Below are 18,859 nucleotides of genomic sequence, written 5' to 3' on the forward strand. Positions count from 1 at the left end.
CCATTAAAAAACTAAAGTTCAGCAAAAAATAAATCTAAAGCAAAAGACAACGTAGGACATCCTGAGCATACACCTCTTGAAATGGGAAACCAGAGTGATTTATGTCCTTACAGACAGACATAACACTGTTATTAAGAAAATTATTCCAAAACCCAATACTTGCTGGACTTGTATGATGAAAAAGTGTTCAACCTTATGAAAGTTATGAAATACTAGTACCACTTTTTAATTTATTAAGTTGAATAGTCAATGAAATCTAATACTAATCTGGTTTTAGAGCTAATATGATGTTAGGCCATGAAGCCATTTTGCACTCACTTATCTCTTGATTCGTTCTGAAACATTCAGCATAAACCTGTGATAAGATTTTATAGTCTGTGTTTAAAGGAGAGCTGGGCCTCCAGTTTGCACTTAATAAATCATCTTTGCTTTAGGATTTAGGCTTATCGCACCTTATTTCATGGTTGTTGTCTTCTCCTTTATGCATGGCTTAAACATGAAATAAAATAAAATTCCACTGTGAGAGCATCACTTCCTCCTGATTTCTTTGATTTTTCAGAAATAAGGGAGGTAAAAGATTTAATATGTTCCATAAAAATGTTGCAGTCTTCAATTGATAAAATGCTAATATACAGTCATTTTCAATTTTATTGGGATCTGAACTGATGATACCGTTTATGTTAAGAGAATATTAGATCTTTTTCTGTTTCTTTTTTCTGAACCAACAAGGTAACTGAATATTTCATGTCCCTCTGCTAACCTCTCACCTCTGAACCTGAGGAATTTTGAGATTTATGTCACAAAAAAGCCTCATTAGGTGCTATTCTGTTTACTCACAACATGCTTCTTCCTCAGAACGTACACACACACACACACACACACACACACACACACACACACACACACAGGCCCAAAATACACACATGCACACCCAGGACCCACAGATATGCAGTTGTTTGGCGAGAAGTTGGAGTGTTGGGCTCCCACATAGTCAGGCGCCTTGAGCAGGTGGGGGTTCGGTGCCTTGCTCGAGGGCACCTCTACAGTATCCACTCTCCAGCTACCCGTCCACACTCAGTAATGTGGTCTGTGCTGGTACTGAACCAGCCACCTTCTGCCCTGCTAAACTGAAATGTTATAGAGGTTATTTACCTCCGATTTGGTGACTGTGTTTAAGTTTAAACAATGTTTAAATTTACTCGGCAGTATTACAGGAAGTTAGTAATTTAACATGAATTACTTAATGTATTTGGTTTTTAAATACATCATTGACTGTCAGTATATTATTTGTTTTTCAGCTGTATTAGCAGACACATTGACATACATGCAAAAACAGTAAGTTAACAGTGAGTTAATTTGAAAGTTCAATATTGACTGTTACATTTTCACAGCAATTTTCTTGAGTTTTACAGTCTAATGAAGCCTGATGTACTTCATATGCATACATTACTAAAACTGGTTGAGCTCATTTTCTTGCCTTTTTCATGTGGCCTATGCTCAGTTTTGGTTCAGTCTAATTAATAATCACTACAGTGTTTGTTTTAGTATGCAGGGAATGGTTGACAAAAGCATATCCTGGCATTATTTTAGTATTTTTAGTCTTTGTGGACATATATGCAATTTAAAATTTTTTAAATTTTAAGTGTAATATTAAAATACACTCGTCTTTCCTCACGCCTAAATGCCATTCGGTGCACCTTGTTGTAAATCACCTTCATTCCCTGGAAAGAAAAGAATGCCACCTAAAAAAATGTGAGGTAAAAATACAGACACACAGACATAAAAATAGCGAAACTGATGAACTGATTTGGAAATAGTTTATTCAGTGTTGCTCTCTTCCACAAATTGTATTTTCTAAACGTACTTCCTTCCAAATAGACATAGATACCACAGTGTACACGAGCACACTCACACTCTATGAGAACTATGGCCCTGCATACATACATAGGCTAAGCTACTGATGAGAACATTGCAACTCCACAGAAGCACTGCAGCTTTTTCATTTTTTTAACAGTACCTTGGTCATTGTTACAAACTGTGGAAGCAGAGGTCATGGAGGTTACAGCAGCAGCGAATCATCAGCAGTGTTTCAGTAAAACAGGGCCACCACAATACTGCAAATACACCACCGCAAAAGTGTGTTGTGAGATATTTATTAGAAATCTTAACAGTCAGAGGGAAATATACAGTATATGAGCAAAATAAAGCATTGTGAGTTATTTTAGTGCCATGCTGCATTTGCCACTTAAATAAAATGTATGTATTCTATAACCTCAGTAAAGTTTGATTCTATTAAAAAATTGTCAAAAATATCAGCAATGTGTTTCTAATTGTGTATTATTAATCTTTGTATTGCAGGACGCAATTACACCTGCTCCTTTATCTGATTTAATCACAGAACTGTTGGACAGTTTAGAGTGCATTTGGTCCAGCTGATGCTTTGGAGACCTGGCTGTGCGGTAAGAGAAGAGCATCACAGGAGAAAAAGATTTTCACTGCTAATTAAATATGCAGTCAGTGCTAACAGCAGGCCACACATCTGCTTAGCTGCATTCATGTCAAATGGGCTCTAAACACAGAGTAAGCACTCAAAGTTAGTCATGTGAACGCGATCTCGATCTCAGGGACGTGTGTTTTCTTCAGTGGCGCCCTCTCATAGCTTAGCTCACCTCGAGAAAAAGCACTTGAAGGCAGCGTAACTGTCATTTATATTGGCAATACTGATGTACTGTACAGTCAATTGGCAAGGTGACAGAGGTAGTTCTTTTTCACATGGCCAACCTCAAAATGAACAATTGAGGTCTCTGAGAAATAATTCATCTCCAGCTTAAAAGTTTATGAGTGTGTCCATGCGGAAAAATAGTCATAGCTTTCAATCCTCCTTCATGTGCCAACCTGCTGCTTGATACAGTAACTGCACATGGATCAATATCTTTTCCTCTAAAAGCTAAGCAGCGTGGTTTGAGTTAAATGACGATGTCACTAAGGCTGCAGGACCTCATGGTTGTTATTGTTACAATAACATATATTATATATTATATATCGACTGTGGTCATGCTTTAAAACAACGCTCTTTGTCAACTGGATAAATGGGAAAAGAACATCAGTCTCCAGCATTCAAGTGTGATGTTTTGTTGAGCCATCCCTTCACCCTGACCTCCTCCCTCTGTTGACTGTCCCTCTATAACAACTTCATCGTACTTCTTCTTTGCTCCTGTCATAATTGTTATTACCAACTAGAGGGCTTCACGGGCTGAAACCACTGATGCTGCTGTTCTTCAGGTCTCTACAACAACACATCACTGAAAACACACATGGATGGTTCTAAATTAGCAAAGTCACACATTTACATCTCACAGCAGTCAATACGCTAAAAACCATGCTCAGATATTGGCAGTTCGGTCCCAGCTAATGGTAAAGGAGGAAAATGTGCTCTTTTAAACTGATGCTTACAGTCTACAAAGGTGCAAAGGTGCTGGCTGCAGAGCATATGCACATGTCGCCAATTTACAGCAGTTAATTTGCTACAGCCTCGGCCTATGTTGATTCTAATACTGTAGCCAGATTCACCTCAGGAAGCTCAACACAAGGTCCGGCCTGCCTCCCCTGGGGACCATGAAGATCTGTAAAATTTGTCATGAAAATCCATCAAATATCAAGATATTTTACTCTTCAACAAAAAGGTTTAACAATAAAGAAAAACCCGATTAATCAAGCATGCCAAACATTGAAAAAAAAGTGAGTATAAGCATTATCATTGCCAAGAAGAGCAGTAATCACAGCATTTGACATGAATGCAGGACCACAGAATCAGATCAAAGAATCACCACTGTGATTAAAGCTGGGTGCAGGGTGCTCTGGCAGGTGCTCTTCTATCATTGTGCTACATCAAAAGATTTGTACATTTAAGCAGTGATTCAAATGGTCTTCAAACATTATCCATTCAGACTCTTGACACTGATTGCAAAATTAACTGTGATGTCAGTTTGTGCATTGTTCTACATTAGTGAAACGTGTGCCAGCAAACTGAAAATGGCACTTTGAAATCATTAATGTTTCATCTGAAGTGAATTAGGATAGTAATGAAAAATTGATAGTCTTTGTAGGAAAAACATGAACAATCCTCTGTTGACGATCTCCATTTGAAAGAGTTTGTCCCCACTGTGTACTTTTAAGTGCTGTTGTCAGACTCAGGTTCACGTATTAGAAGCAGTGTTCACCATTGCAGACTCAGTACGTTGAACTTGATATAAACATTCATACATTCATTGTACATTCATAGGCTGTATGCATGTATTGCCTAGCACTTCTCCATTAATGTACAAAGAATTTAAGAGGCAAATCTGTTCTCAGACCAGTCAGAAGGCCACATTTCACATTTTGTCTTTAAATTAATCAATCACACATGTTGCACGGTTTAAACAATATGACTGAATGTAAATTTGAATGATGAGCATCCACAAGATGCAATTAAGTCCATGAACAGTGGGCTCAGTATATTGACCCCATTGATGTAAAGGAAGGTCAGCAGACTGAGCAAATCACAACAAAAATGGTGGCCAGTTTGGCATTGAAACAAATAAAGCTTGTAATTCATGCCAATTTTACTACTGTGATCTCAACATGGACTAACCTTCCAGAGTGTCACAACTGTTTTCAGGTAGTGCAAAGACTAAACTTTTTACAGCGCCAGTCAGGGATATTTGGCAATGATCTGGCCTCTGGTGGATAATCTTCAGCATGCATACAAAGAATGTGGGCAGTAATGTCGACAATGCCAGTGCTTGTTTTTGTATATGCACCGATAAAGTGCAATGGTATCACAAGGCTTATAATGACATTTTCATGTGGGGGTCTGCTGCATGTATGAGAACTTAAACTTCACATGGGTTTCGAGTGGCTTATCTAGGAAATGTATCTGAAAGGACTCTGTAGTGGTATCACTAAAAATCTTAGAATTTCATTTCAGTAGATGACTGACAGCACAGGTTGGCTCAGGTCCTCCTTACAATCAATGGACTATGATATAATGATGGTAAAGTCTTGTGCATGGCTAATTAGCCATCAGGTCGAACCTCAACTCCTATACCCTGTGAGTGTGAAACCCTGTTCTCTTTCCCATTGAATGATTTCATTGCAAAAGTGCTCGTTAAAATGTTTCTCTAAGGAACATCTTCAGAACTAGAACTAAAGTAAAACCGTACAGTTGAATCTTCAAGACTGTCATCAAGTTTCAACAATGATTCATGTTTATAACCAAAAACAAAAAGGTAAGAAACTCTAATGTGCTTGAAGAGCATCGTGTTGTCATGTTTGGGGTTCGAGTGGATGGAATTACTGGATTTTCTGTGGAACTGTACAATTTATTAACTCAAAAAAGTGGATTCAGTATTATATCACCCTTTAAGTGTTAATATTTGGCAGCTTATCACATGATGCTAAATTCTTACGCAGCACAGAGAGACATTGGTGGATTAAAACAGTGAGGTGTGATGAAGACACATGGTTACCCTGTATGAGTGAGGCACCCTAAGGTCATTTTGATATACAGTGGCTGTATTCAGAACTGCCTACAACATACTACAGATGAACACAGCATGCAGTAAATACTGCATACTGTTTTTCATAGTAGTCTGCAATATGAAACTGGCAAAAGCAATGACACTGCTCATGGAAATCCATCACTACTGTGCAGCATCTGCTTCTGCTCTAAAAAAAGAGAAATTATGAATGTGGATTTTCATGACTTTTACCTGAGAGACGGGGAACCCTTGTGCCTGTCTCTAAAACATCTGGCTTTGTAATTGCAATCAACTCTGAAGTTGAGTATCACGCCTCACTGTTAAATAGTGGAAGCTGGCAACAATTATCTGGTCAGATCTGTGATTTTGTTTACTCCTTTGATCAGATAGTTCCAGATTTAAACATTAATATGCCAGTTATTATTAAAAGCAAAGTTCTTGTACGGGTGTTTGTGTTCAAGTTATAATCTCTAAGATTTTGTTTAAATAAATGTCTGTTAAGTCACTATCACAGCCTCAGCCCACAGCCCACTGATGAAAGTACTGCAATAGTTATATATTTGCAGTATTATAAACTGGGTTGCTGTGGCAACGTTCCCTGAAAAAATGCTGTATCAATTTACTGATAACGCAAAGTGAACATTTCGTACTGGTGCAGCTTCACATTTAAAGCAGCTGGTGGCTGAGCACTGACCACTATGGTTCATTAGAAATGCATCAACATAACAACAGTCATTTTCTGACAGTGGATCAGCTTGAAATATTGCAGGTAGTAATGGAACAAATGGTAAATGTACTGTATTTACGTATATAGTGCTTTTCTAGTCTATTGACCACTCAAAGCGCTTCACAACATGTCAGCATTCATCCATTCACACACTCATACAGCGCTTTCTCTTATGATTCTATGCTCACCCACTCACATATACTCACACACCATTTGGGGCTCAATATCTTGCCGAAGGGCACTTCAGCATGCAGGAGCTGGGGATTGAACCCCGACTGTACCTCCTGAACCACAGCTACCCCAAAAGAGGGAGCAGATGGATAGAGAGCTGATGCTGATACACTGCACAACTCCAATTTCTCAGCAAGATAATCTGCTGTTTGCAGATTCATGCTGAGGGCAGCAGAAAATTAGACCATGTTTCATCACAGACTGAGGGAAAAAAGGTGGATTATTGCCTGACTTCTATATCAAAATGACACTGGTTTGTTTGGCTGCACCATAAACAAATTGTTGCTCTTAGTTTGTAATTATTTCTGACAAGCTCGTAGTTATTAAACCGCACTCGCCGTTACCACCAGAAACCACAGGAGTCACTAAATCAACCAGGGCTGAAATCTTAAGAATCACATCTTTAAGACAATATTTGAGAACTTTGGCTTCTATTGTTCAATGAAAAAAGAAAAGTTAAAAAAAAGTGTTTATACTTTTCAATGGAAGGTATCAAAAAAAGGATCATTTTGTAATTTGTAGTATCAAAAATGTTGAACTAATAACCAGCCTTGGTTCACACATATACCTAATGGTGTGTTCAGACTGCATGCAAAGCAAATTTTAAAGGCAACAGATTTGCATATGAAGTCAATGTGAGGATGAAAGACGACAGAAACTTAGGCTAATTTGCTGTAGGCGGCACAAACTGAGGCCCAGTCCACGTGAAAAAGTTTCACACCTTCATAACCAAATGGTTACAGTGCACACTGCATGGCCACATCTGTCAGCGGTTTGATTGCAGCTCTCCCCAGTTCCTGTCTGCCTCTCCACCTGTCTGCCTCTCCACCTGTCACTACCAAATAAAGGGAAAAAAAGCCTTTGTGTGAAAGCTTTGCACTTTCATGGTTTCATGACATGAAAAAAAGGGCAGGACAAAAGGAAAACAACAGAACGAGGATGAGTTCATTTAGAGATTGCACAAGTTACCTAGCAAGACGGATGAACATGTCACGTACTGTATATTGCTAAGTAGCTCTCGCTAACACCTGTACAGTTGATACATTTTAAAACTACATTATAAATAAACATGTATAAATAAAAACAATCCAAATTTGTGTTAGTAAAGCAAGGCTGAAATTCACTTTGTGTTCAATTTGAACAACCCAGAAAAAATGTCTGATCCAACCACCAAATAATCAAAGTCTCACCTTAAGATCTTCACTATATATGCAGGTATTAAAATGTTTTTTTTTCTGTGCAAGTATCAACCTGGCAGGAGACACATACTCACAGTCAATCAAGCCAGTGTGAAGGCCATTTGATCAATGCAGAGTAGAATGGGAGTAAAACACACTCATATTATGCAAATTCCAAACTGGTCTTTGTTCAGTTAGCTTGTGCATGTGAGACTAAAACAGCTGTGTGTGCACACACCAAAATGGCAGCATGAAGTGGAACAGTACAACAGACAGGTTTTCTGCCTCTTGGTGCCTCCAGGATTTCAAGGCAAACACAGTAACACTGTGTGTGTGTGTGTGTGTGTGTGTGTGTGTGTGTGTGTGTGTGTAAATATACACGAGTGTGCTTGGATGTGTGTATTCTGTACAGAACCCTAGGCCAGAGTATAGTCAAACTGGCCCTTCTCCAGACCGTCGAGGCCATCCGCCCAGGTGGAGGTTGGCATACTCCGGTAGGGGTCCAGCAGGATACGGAAGCATCGTATGATAAGGATGAAGAGGAAAACAAAGAGGAAGATGACCAAGGCAAAAGTTGTCTTCTGCTCCAGGGACATAGCAGCGATAGCTGAATCTGACGTGGACGAGGAGGAAGAAGAGGAGGAGGAGGAGGAGGAGGACAAGGCAACGAAGTGTCCCCCGGCGGAGTAAAGCAGAGAGGAGAGAGCAGAGGTGAAGGGCTCTCCCTCCATCATCCAGGAAGAGAAGTGTGTGGCAGGGGTGGGACAGTGGCACTGCAGCTCCCACAGGGGGCGCTGTGGCATCCTCTTCACATCGGCCCGGCCTAGCCCCTTCAGATGGACCTCATTGTCTAGAGAGACGAAGGACAAAGCATAGATCTTAACATATCACTTCCTCAATGATCTTAAAGTTTATTTACCCAGAGTATGACATCTGCCCTCACACGAATACAATGGAGCTGATTGGAATTTAGTCTGTGGTGCTCACATCATTCAGTATACAGGCGTTTCAATGACGTGAATTGATGAATGCAATGTCCGTTTGTAGTTCTTTGTTCTTTGAGCAGCACAGTAATAAAGTTCTGGTTGCTGCGTGCTATGCTGACAGATTAGAAAATGTGCAAATACGCCGCGTGGTGTACTGTGCACACACACACACAAACACACACTAGGATCATCTGGAGTAAAGAGTTTGAGCACATTTAATAACATATATCAGTCAACACTTAAGCAGCTAACTTACTAAGTGGTGTATTTTAGGATGTATTTGCTGACGTAAAAAGGCTGTGCTTATATGTCCTTCACATCACCGTCAAAATGAATGTGTTTTGGCATCAGAATGGATCTGGATGTATTCCTTAAATTGATACAATCAGACCACAGGACCACACACTTTCTGCAAAGCTGCATTCTCAATCATTCAACCTGTGTTTTTCATCAGATAATGATAAGATAAAATCTAATGTGAAAGAGTTTTGACTAAAATGACAAGGAAAATATTGGGTTGGGCTAGACTGACTAACAGCATAGGAATGTTGTACAGAGAGGGAGAGGACCAGGGGTTAGAGGAGCCAAAGAGCTCATTTTTGCACCAGGGGCTGTATGCAGGTTAACCCAGGTCAAACGTTTTGCAGGGTAATTCTGCAGCAGCCTCACCTGCTCATGATTTAACCAGAGACCACCTTGCGATGGGATCAAAGCAGCTGCCACACAACATGTCGATGTTCTGACCTATGAGACAAAGTCATTACTACATTATTGCATGAGATCTCAGTGCTCATGGGTCAGACCACACCCATCTTCAAACTTGGTTTCATTCATTTTTGTTTTCCTGAATTATCTTCCAGCTTTTAGGTGGTTAAAAGAATTGGGTCTTTTTTGGCGTACATGTGAGAAGAAAAAAATGTCCCCTGAGCTGCAGACAGCCATTTGATGTGCAGTGCTGTCCATGACGTTTTGTTTTGCACTAATAGCTGACTTAAGCCTCACTGTTTGTCTATGAATGGTAAGTTTGATATGGGGTGATTGTCTTTTAACAAAGACCTACATAATATTGAACTATTCAATATTAATCTATTGCTGCATTTAAAAGCCTGGTAAAACGACTTTGGGGCCCGCCCATGAAACCAAATACCTGCCAGTCACTTTCCTCTAACGTAGGGACTGGATAAAACGGTACAGCCATCTTAGCAGTGGAGCCACAACTGCCAGTCAGGCGGACAGGCCCTGCGTCCTGCCTACCACAGACACACCATCCGTTACCAGCGTATTTATACATTCTAAGTACAACTTGTTCTTCTCAAAGAATAAAGTAATCTTATTAAAAATGACCTCACCAGTCCTGTGTTTAGTCCAAGTACATCTTCCCAAAAGCAATCATCATCAAAGAATATAAATATCGAGGCACAGCTGTGCCACGTCACTGTTGTCTAACTCTAAATCTAACCCTACTCCTATCCACAGCTAGGGACCTCTCTGTCTTTCTCAGTTTGTCCAAAACAGGCTCAAAAGACATCTGATGCAAAGACCTCTACTCTCCCTGTGGTTGATGTGTCAACAGACAGGATTTAGAGGAAGGAGTGGTGAAGCTTCGGGCCTTTGACACCTCTCTACAGAAGAATACAAAGCAAGAGGAAGCCAAAACTTCTTCACTTTGCGCCCGTTTTGCATTTCAGTTCAGTCTACTGACTTCAAAGCTCTTGACCTTCTGCCCAGGGCGAGGCCGGCCACTGGCCCCTCTGCCTGGAGACCAGCTCACTTTCCCCAGGGTGGAGGACAGCTGACCCTGAGTCTAAAGAAGATGCTGAGACAGCACCAAGCGGTGGGTGTGAAGCTGTCTGCTGTGATGAAGAAGAAGAGGGGGAACGACAGAGAAAGAGACAAAGAGAGAGATGCAAAGACCAACAACTCTGAAAGAAAGAAACTTTCGACAAGAATTTGCTCCGGTCTACTCCACCCCTGCATTCCTAACATGACCAAAGTTAATCTAAATACTGACTGCTTCTGATAGCAGGATTGAGTGTAAATCTGCTTCTTCCTCTCAGCAAAAAAGTTATTTGTTATTACAATTTAATGATTTATTTGATTTCAATTTAATATCTTTCAAGATAGACTACATTACTGTGCTATTGTTTGTACTTAATGCCGCTCGAATCTCTTCATATTCCAATAGATAAAATGACTTTGTGTAAAAAGAGCCACTCGTCATGACAGTCATCACCTGACCCCGCACACAAAACTCACTCTCAGTTCTATGCAGAGATGCATCATCTTTCATAGCTCATTGTTTGGGTTTTTCTGGTTCATAGCTTGCTTGGTCAATTCTCAGTGCTCACACCAACCTGGTTTCCAGCAGCAGCAGCAGGCAGCTGTTTTCAGTGAAAATGCTTAATAAACTCACTGCACAGTGCACACTACCTGCTCAGCTCCAAGCAGCACAAAGAAATGGTTACAGACCAGCTGGTGAAGTTGGACTTTGTCAGGAGGATAGAAGCACGACTCCACGCTGATTCTAACATTGCACTGTATCTGCTGTTTGCTAACACGTCCACCATATCAAAATTATATGATGATGATATGTCAATGAAGTTTCCCAAGTGGCCAAAGACAATCAGCTGACACGGGTTTAAGCAATGGAACACAAGGTTCAGGTCCCTCAAACAAAACATTTTTTTTTTTTTGTGCAGTACCTTACTCAGCTCTTTTTCCGTACAATCTTCCATCTCCCTCTCTTCTGTCTCTGATTCTCCCTCCCTCTTGTGTCTCTGTAGCTGCATCCTAATTCAGGGGCTGCATCCCTTGAAGGGCATGGCCCACAAAGGTGTGTCCTTCACAGACCCTAAAGGCCTGGCTGAACTTGCTCCTGGCAAGTGTCACAGAAACACACTAAGGTGTTACTTTGTAACTGTAAAGTGAAATATATCCACTGCTATTTTCTTTTTTTTTGTAATTTTTCTGTTTATCCAATATGTTTGTATGCAAACCTACATAGGGAACAAAATGTATCACACATCAAAATATCAGCTAACAGCTAAGACGGGACAAGACAGTTACAATGACAAAGGACTACTGTAGTATATATTTTCTCCATAAAATATATTATATGTATCAAATAGGGCATCATATCATTCAAGCCTCAAATCAAGCATGTGAACTCTTCATCACATCACTGATATATCTCCTTTAGCTTCCAGTGACACAGCATCCTGTATCCAGCATTAGGTGCTACTCTGTACTATGAGCTTTAGTGGGCATTTAGACCATTTCAATGGCAGCAAAGCATTGGTCCCTGTACCCTTTTTGGTGTAATAGGCAATCTTAGACCACAGAGGATCTATCACAGGGCATGAGTACAACATGTACTATGACAAGTACCATTACATCTCCAACACAAGTCAGAGCTCCTCAGTCCCAGCCTTGTCATTTAACCTGGGGTCCAAGAAGTTCTATTGATAATTTTAGAATTAAGAAGACATGTCCGCATTTCCCTTGAAACTATAACACAAAGATTTCCCCCCATGTTTCCACAGTTATCTCTTCCATTATGTCCCTCTCCCAGCACCTCTTAAGGCTTTCCAATTTGTGAGGTTGACACTCCCTCAAAGGGTTATGGAAGCATCACGTTATCTTTATAAAGTCCCAGTCCTGTTCTAGCCTGCCCTGTGTCTCTGTTCTAGATATAAGCAGAAATTGTCAAAGATGAGCCAAGATACCACTCAACTTATAAAAATCCTTATTTAGGGTTGTATAGTTTTTTTTTTTGTTGTTGTTTTTTTACACATTTCAGTGGTTGTACTACAAAAGAAGATTAATTCCTTTATTAATCCCCCTCGGGGGAAATCCATCTTTACACACAGAGAGAAACCTAGACATGCAATTGATGTGAAGAGATGTCAGAGCGATGGGTCCCCACAGCGCAGCGCCCTGACTGATTAGATATCTTAATCAAAGGCACCTTGCCAAAGCCCCAGAGACGAACTGGCACCTCTCCAGTCCAACCTCTGTATTGACTAGTCCATGCTGGACTCCAACAGGCCAGCCTAAAGTCCTTAAGCCGAGTCCTTATGGACTGAGCGACTGCCATGTGCCATAGTGACGTTTCATGTGCAAAAGTGGGATTTCAGCCTCCTGTAAGGAGGTAAGGACTGGATTAACATAGGGGATAACATGATTGGCTCGAGGAAGAAAAGGCTGGATGGTGTGAGGATATGCAAGGTCGTTCTCTATAGACACCCACGTTGGAGCTTGTTCCGCGAGTGTATTTTTAAATTTTATTGACAAAAGCATTTTGACAACGTCTACAGTAAGTACTTGTTTGGAAAATTCTCTCTGACAGCTGCCTCATCTACAGGTCTCTGTCCAGACGAACATCCTCTGTTATAACACCTGCCTCTCACTGCGTGTCTCACACCGCACAACTTTAAAGTCACACATGACAACTATGACTTGTCAACAACAACTACGCACAGCGCCACCAGCTGCCTATCTGCTGTCGGTGCATTGCCACAGCTTTATTACAGCATTGTGCTAAACCACAGATAAACCACTAGTCTACAAGGACGCAAAGTGTCAGCTTGTGGTTTTGATAGTCCAGCAGTTGACAACACTATGAAGCCCCTAGTACAGACAGCATTCATCAAGTTAACATGAATACTATGGGGTGCTGAAAAGGACTTGAACTCTTGTACAAACAACACTCACATGAAAAAGTAAGGTTCAGAACGCTGTATGAATATGTGCGAGATCCTGCAGCCTCATTTTTGCAAAGGGAGATTGGACGATTCTGTCTGTGCAAATGACAAAAGACATTTTTTTCATTTAGTTTGGAGGACTTGTTGAAGTCATTGGACACAGTGACTGTCATCCCACATAGGATGACAGCCTACCTCACACCACTGGAGCAGTTTGTTTTGTTTTCCAACTTGTTCCTGTAACCTAAAAGATGAAATTCAGAGTGCAGCAGATAGTGGAACCAGAAGTCCTGCAGTCTCCTAATTCATAAGGCTGCAGCAGCTGGGACACCACCTTTACATTCAGGTGGTAGCACTGTCTGTTTCAGGCTGAGCACTCTGTCTGCTTCAGCTCTATTATGAATGTATGATAGTGATTCATCTGATGCAGCCTCACTCAGTGCAGCACAGACCACACAACACCAATGACAGAGCCCTGAGCAGAAGGAGAAAACGAGAGAGGGGGACAAAGTGAAGTTGGCAGCAGGAATCAATCTGACAAGGACGCTGCAGCCTCATCGCGTACATTCATAAGCAACTATTCATTCACACATGGCACAAAAAAAGCAGTAAAACGCAGTCACACATTCACATCACTCAACAAGTGCAAAGCCAATATCAGTATTGACCACCCGCCACATCCAGTCAGCTGGAGGCTGTCGCAGAGACGCCTCTGGATGCTCACACACAGGCTACAGGCAAACAGAGGAAACATGGAAACATGCGCTCACACGCGTCTGCATCTTCACATGGAAACAGCAAATTCATGCATACCTTCGTTTGTTTTCGGGGATGTCGGATCCATTTCCAGAGTTACAGAGGGGACCAAAGGATTTGGCCCATTCTATCTTCACTTCTCCGCTTCACTCTCGGCAACGTATGCGACAAAAAGATGAAGTAGAGCTAGAATGAGGGAACTGGGTAGAAAAAGGCGCTCCGTGTGTTTGATGGCCGGCAGGATGCCATCCCAGGCTGAGGGCTCTGCAGCCTCCCAGCCCGCTGAGGTGCTTCCTGAGGTGGATCAGCCCAGTCCACATCACACCAGCTCTGCCTGACCAGCCTCTGTCCCGCACACACACACACACACACACACACACACACACGCACGCACGCACGCACACACACGTACGCACGCACAGTCAGCTGTTCTCTGCACAGTCCAAAATAATCTGTGGAAAGATAGCACTGATAGCATGACCACTTTGATGGAGAGGTCCAGCATTTTAATGTTAATAATTCTGAATAAGTCATTTTGAGCTCAGTGTAATTAATACCACAATTCACACGCAATTCTTCGAGTGACAAAGGAGTGTGAGAGGACCCAGACATGTCTAATGTCACATTCAGGATAAAAAAAAAAAATAACGTGACATTGGACAAATCATGTTGCCAACCTTTTTTCCAAAGTATGCACATTTACAGTTCTCATAAGGCTTTTCTTTTTTCCAGGCAGGTGTTAGTTTCCATTCGTTTCTCAGCACGGAAAGCTTATTTTTAACCTTTAAAACACAGAGGCAGCAGACCTTTTCACAGCAGACATGTTTGACAAAAAAGATTAATGTGGTGGGTTAGTAGTGTAGTATTTTTGCTTATTATTTTAACAAGTAAATTGTGTAAAGTGTAAATATTAATTCAAGAAAGTACTGTGTCTATGTGTGTGTGTGTGTGTGTGTGTGTGTGTGTGTGTGTGTGTGTGTGTGTGTGTGGAAAACTCGAGCACAGATGGCTTTGTCTATCCTAATCAGTCAGTGGGAGGGTATATCAGAAGAGGTTGGACGAGGTGTTTTGTTGCTGTTGTTCCTTTGTTACTCTGCTGCACACGTGTGTCTGTAGCCCTCACAAGTGATCTCTTGATCCCTGTCTGAGCTTCACTGACTCATCTATTTAAAGTTTTCATTCACTATCTATGTTAATATCAGTATTAAAGATGTTGTGCTCTGGTGTACAAGTGCAGTACGTGAGAGGAGAAGGGCATCCTCCAGACTCATCATTCTTGGCAAATATCCATTAGGATAAATTTGTGTTTCACAGTCTGGACAAAAATAGCCTGCAGTACATGGCCAAGTGATATAGTCTGAGGAAAGAACTTCACATTGATTTTTTAATGCATCACACCCTCACAGCTGCAGTGTGTGTGTGTGTGTGTGTGTGTGTGTTTTTAATCCTCACTGCTGCCCTTGGTTGTCTGTATTCAGACAACAACCACAGACAAAGTGTTTATTCAACAGCTGTCAGTTTTTACCCTCAGGATGCCAATTGGATCAATATCAAAGGTGATTCCAAAGAATTCACTCAACTCTTTATATCACGTCCACTAATCACCCTTTTTGGACATGATACTGAAAATGTACCACTAACCATTGTCAGCTTGACAAATAATCTGAGCTCAAAGTCCATTTATTAGATTTTCCAATGTTTTTAAATGCATTTCACAGTGGATGGAGTTTGCTCAGTTGTCATGAAGATGGCTCAGTTGTCATCACATGACCTACAGGAACCTACATTATTACCATAGAAAGTTGTTGTGGCAAACATGAACCAGCAAACAGTGCTGCTGGATACGCCAATAGGCATATTGGCCTATCCAGCAGAGGCAGAACAACATCAGCATTCATTTGAAGTTGTGTTTGTGTCCACCTGATGAATGGAAGTCAAACTGTCCTTTTAGCTCTGACTCCTGAGAGGAATATATCTTTGCTGCGAAATGCTCCACTGTGTTCACCAGCTAGTCTCTAACTATGTCTGTCAGCTGTTTGGTGCTGAGTGCCTTTGGAAAGCACTTAGAAGTACTGTGCCCTGGATGAATGAAAATCTTCACAGACATGCTGAGCAGATAGCGTACTGCGGCGTTATTAGAGCTTTTTCCTCTAAAAACAGTTGCCTGCTAAGACTGCTGAGACTGAACTGTCACTATAGGTGACTCCTTTCACATCACACAGTCATTTGACCCATTATTGTCAAACAATACCAAATGTGCCCCTGTAAGTAATAAATCTTAGTTTTTTAGCGGTTTTAGCTAAAAACTAAGATTTACATCTTTACAAACATCAGTGGTGAGTGAGAAGTCTAACTTCACAATAAGGCCACAGATGAGGATCTGTCTGTTATGTTTTGTCCACTTATTCCAGTAATCAGAGTCAGATTATTACAGTTCATCATTATGAGAAAAAAAATACAAAACACTCTCAGGTGTGGAAGTTTTAAGCGTTCAATGAAGCCCTGGAACAGATATACTGTATAATACTGCTGCAGATGTCAAGAGATTTTCCTGGAAGCTAATGAAAGTAAGAGAGAGAGGAAGCAATAATCCCCAGATTATGGTGTGGATACAGGAGGAATTCTAATTAAAAGAGAATCTATTTAAGTCAGAGAAAAAGTGGAAAATGTGATCAGCTCAGCAATATTCGAGGGATATGGTATGCAGTCAGTCAACAGGAAATTTAAAGATATAATTTATGCAGTGTTAATTCTCAGAAACATAGCTCTCTTCCAGTATTGTGATGTTTCTTCTTTCAAGCCTTCATTGTAACATACTGTATGTGTTGGCACAACAACCCTGTCTCCTAATAATATGTATATATTACAAAGATGCATTGGCAAATACTGTACTTTGAAGGAAACATCGTTTGTGCCTGTATTATATTTTCTGTCAGCACTCTGTTCCAAAATTAGTGCAGGAAGTATGACATTCTTATTCTAAATGAAAGATCATGGTTTGGGTTAATTATTGAAAAGTCAGTGCAGCAGGACTTGGATTAGGGGTAGGATTACAGTAAATTAGCGACTGTGGCAAGTTTGGAATAGGGAGCGCTTCAGTCAGCACTGGGTTAGAATTTGTTGACCAAAAACGAACCATCAATGTGTTAATGATGCTAAGGTTGCCAAAGATGGCCATTGTGGAGTATAATTATAGATATTGACAATTATATGTTGCAGAAAATACAGATTAAAAATCAGTATAAGCATGTACAAGTGCAAATGTTATACTGGCCATGAATGTGTACAAATACAAGGAATCTCACTCCAGTTTGCAGCAGCCCTCAGTGTACTTATGCACAGTTCCAAGAACAATTTTCAGGACAGTGAATAATGAATGATAATGACTGATAATGAAATGTACTGTAACTGAACAACAACAACAACACACAATTTCTATATACAGCTCAAACTGTTACGTAAATTGTAAACTATACAAATAGTGCAAGGGTGTGTAAGGTACAAAGCATGCTGGTAAATATTGAATGCATAATGTAATAGGTTACTTTATGTACATGCAGTAGATTGTTATGTACAGTATGCATGTATACACATCAATATACAATATATACAGCATGCTTAGATTTATATTTGACAGTAATGGACATGTTATACACATGTACATGTTATAGTGTGTATTTAAATCTATGAAACAACCTTGATTCCAAAACAGTTGGGACGCCATATAAAACATGAAATTAAACAGAATAAAATTCTTTTTAACCTATATTCAGTTGCAAACAGTACAAAGACAAGATATGCAGCTTTCAAACTGATGTTGCCTGCAACATGTTCCAAAAAAGCTGGGACAGGGGCCTGTTTACCACTGTTATACATCACAGTTTCTTTTAACAACACTCAGGAAGTGTTTGGAAACTGATGACACTGATTGTTGAAGTTTTGAAAGTGAAATTCTCAGTAGAAGAATTGTGAAGAAATATTGTAGTAGTGGCATCTCTATTGTTGTATTTTGTGCTTCATAATGCACCACTTTTTTTAAATGAGAGACAGGTCTGGACTGCAGGCAGGCCAGTCCGGTAGCTGCAGCATATGGCATATGGTGAGTGAGCTCTACTCTGCAGCTCCTGGACCAACAAGGAATAACTCCGACTTCATTATCATCACCTGGTAATGAGTCTCTTGCTTTGTGGCTGAAAAGACAGACACAAATACTTATCACATGAGATTCAAATTGAGATGAGCTGGCTTTGGATATTTTGAGACATACCATTTCAGAAATCAGGGAGGTGAAAATGATACAGATAGTGATAATGGATAATGCTGCTGACATCACATAACAGGAGCAGATTAACTTGTGCTGATAGTCTGTTTCCCGTTCTGAATGATGTATTGATTAGACTGGGTTTGACCTGGTCTGACTGTAATTCCACAAATCCTAACATGCTACTCAAGCAGCTGATGACTGCTATTATTATGTAAAATGTCAGAAAATTGCTATTTTTTTCCTACCAAGAAGATCTACATCCAGTTTCAAAGCCTTGTTGACACCATAAAACATTGTTGTTGCTGAAATGGAGTCAAATTTAAATACACTAAGTCTAAAAATACTGGAATATTTCATCTACTAGAATACCCTGCATGTGTACATTTTTACATTTTTAACTGTAGAATGTGCCCCTCTAATAGCAGATTAAAACAAAAAACTAAATAAATTAAAAAGATCAGCGGTAGGTATGGGACAGACGACACTGAAGGC

At 40.4% G+C, this 18,859-nt stretch overlaps 1 protein-coding gene across 1 annotated transcript; it reads right to left on the reverse strand.

Annotated features, from left to right (window-relative positions):
• Positions 1-1,804: 1,804 nt before the first annotated feature.
• ctxn3 (cortexin 3) lies at positions 1,805-14,448 on the reverse strand. Its single transcript, XM_076757348.1, has 2 exons — positions 14,161-14,448; positions 1,805-8,508 (listed from the first exon to the last, which is right to left on the reverse strand). The coding sequence occupies exons 1-2, from the start codon at positions 14,189-14,191 to the stop codon at positions 8,075-8,077; spliced, it is 465 nt and encodes a 154-aa protein (XP_076613463.1). The 5' UTR covers positions 14,192-14,448; the 3' UTR covers positions 1,805-8,074.
• Between the last annotated feature and the right edge of the window lie 4,411 nt (positions 14,449-18,859).

Source organism: Chaetodon auriga, chromosome 19 (genome assembly GCF_051107435.1).
Source record: "Chaetodon auriga isolate fChaAug3 chromosome 19, fChaAug3.hap1, whole genome shotgun sequence".
Classification (NCBI taxonomy): domain Eukaryota; kingdom Metazoa; phylum Chordata; class Actinopteri; order Chaetodontiformes; family Chaetodontidae; genus Chaetodon; species Chaetodon auriga.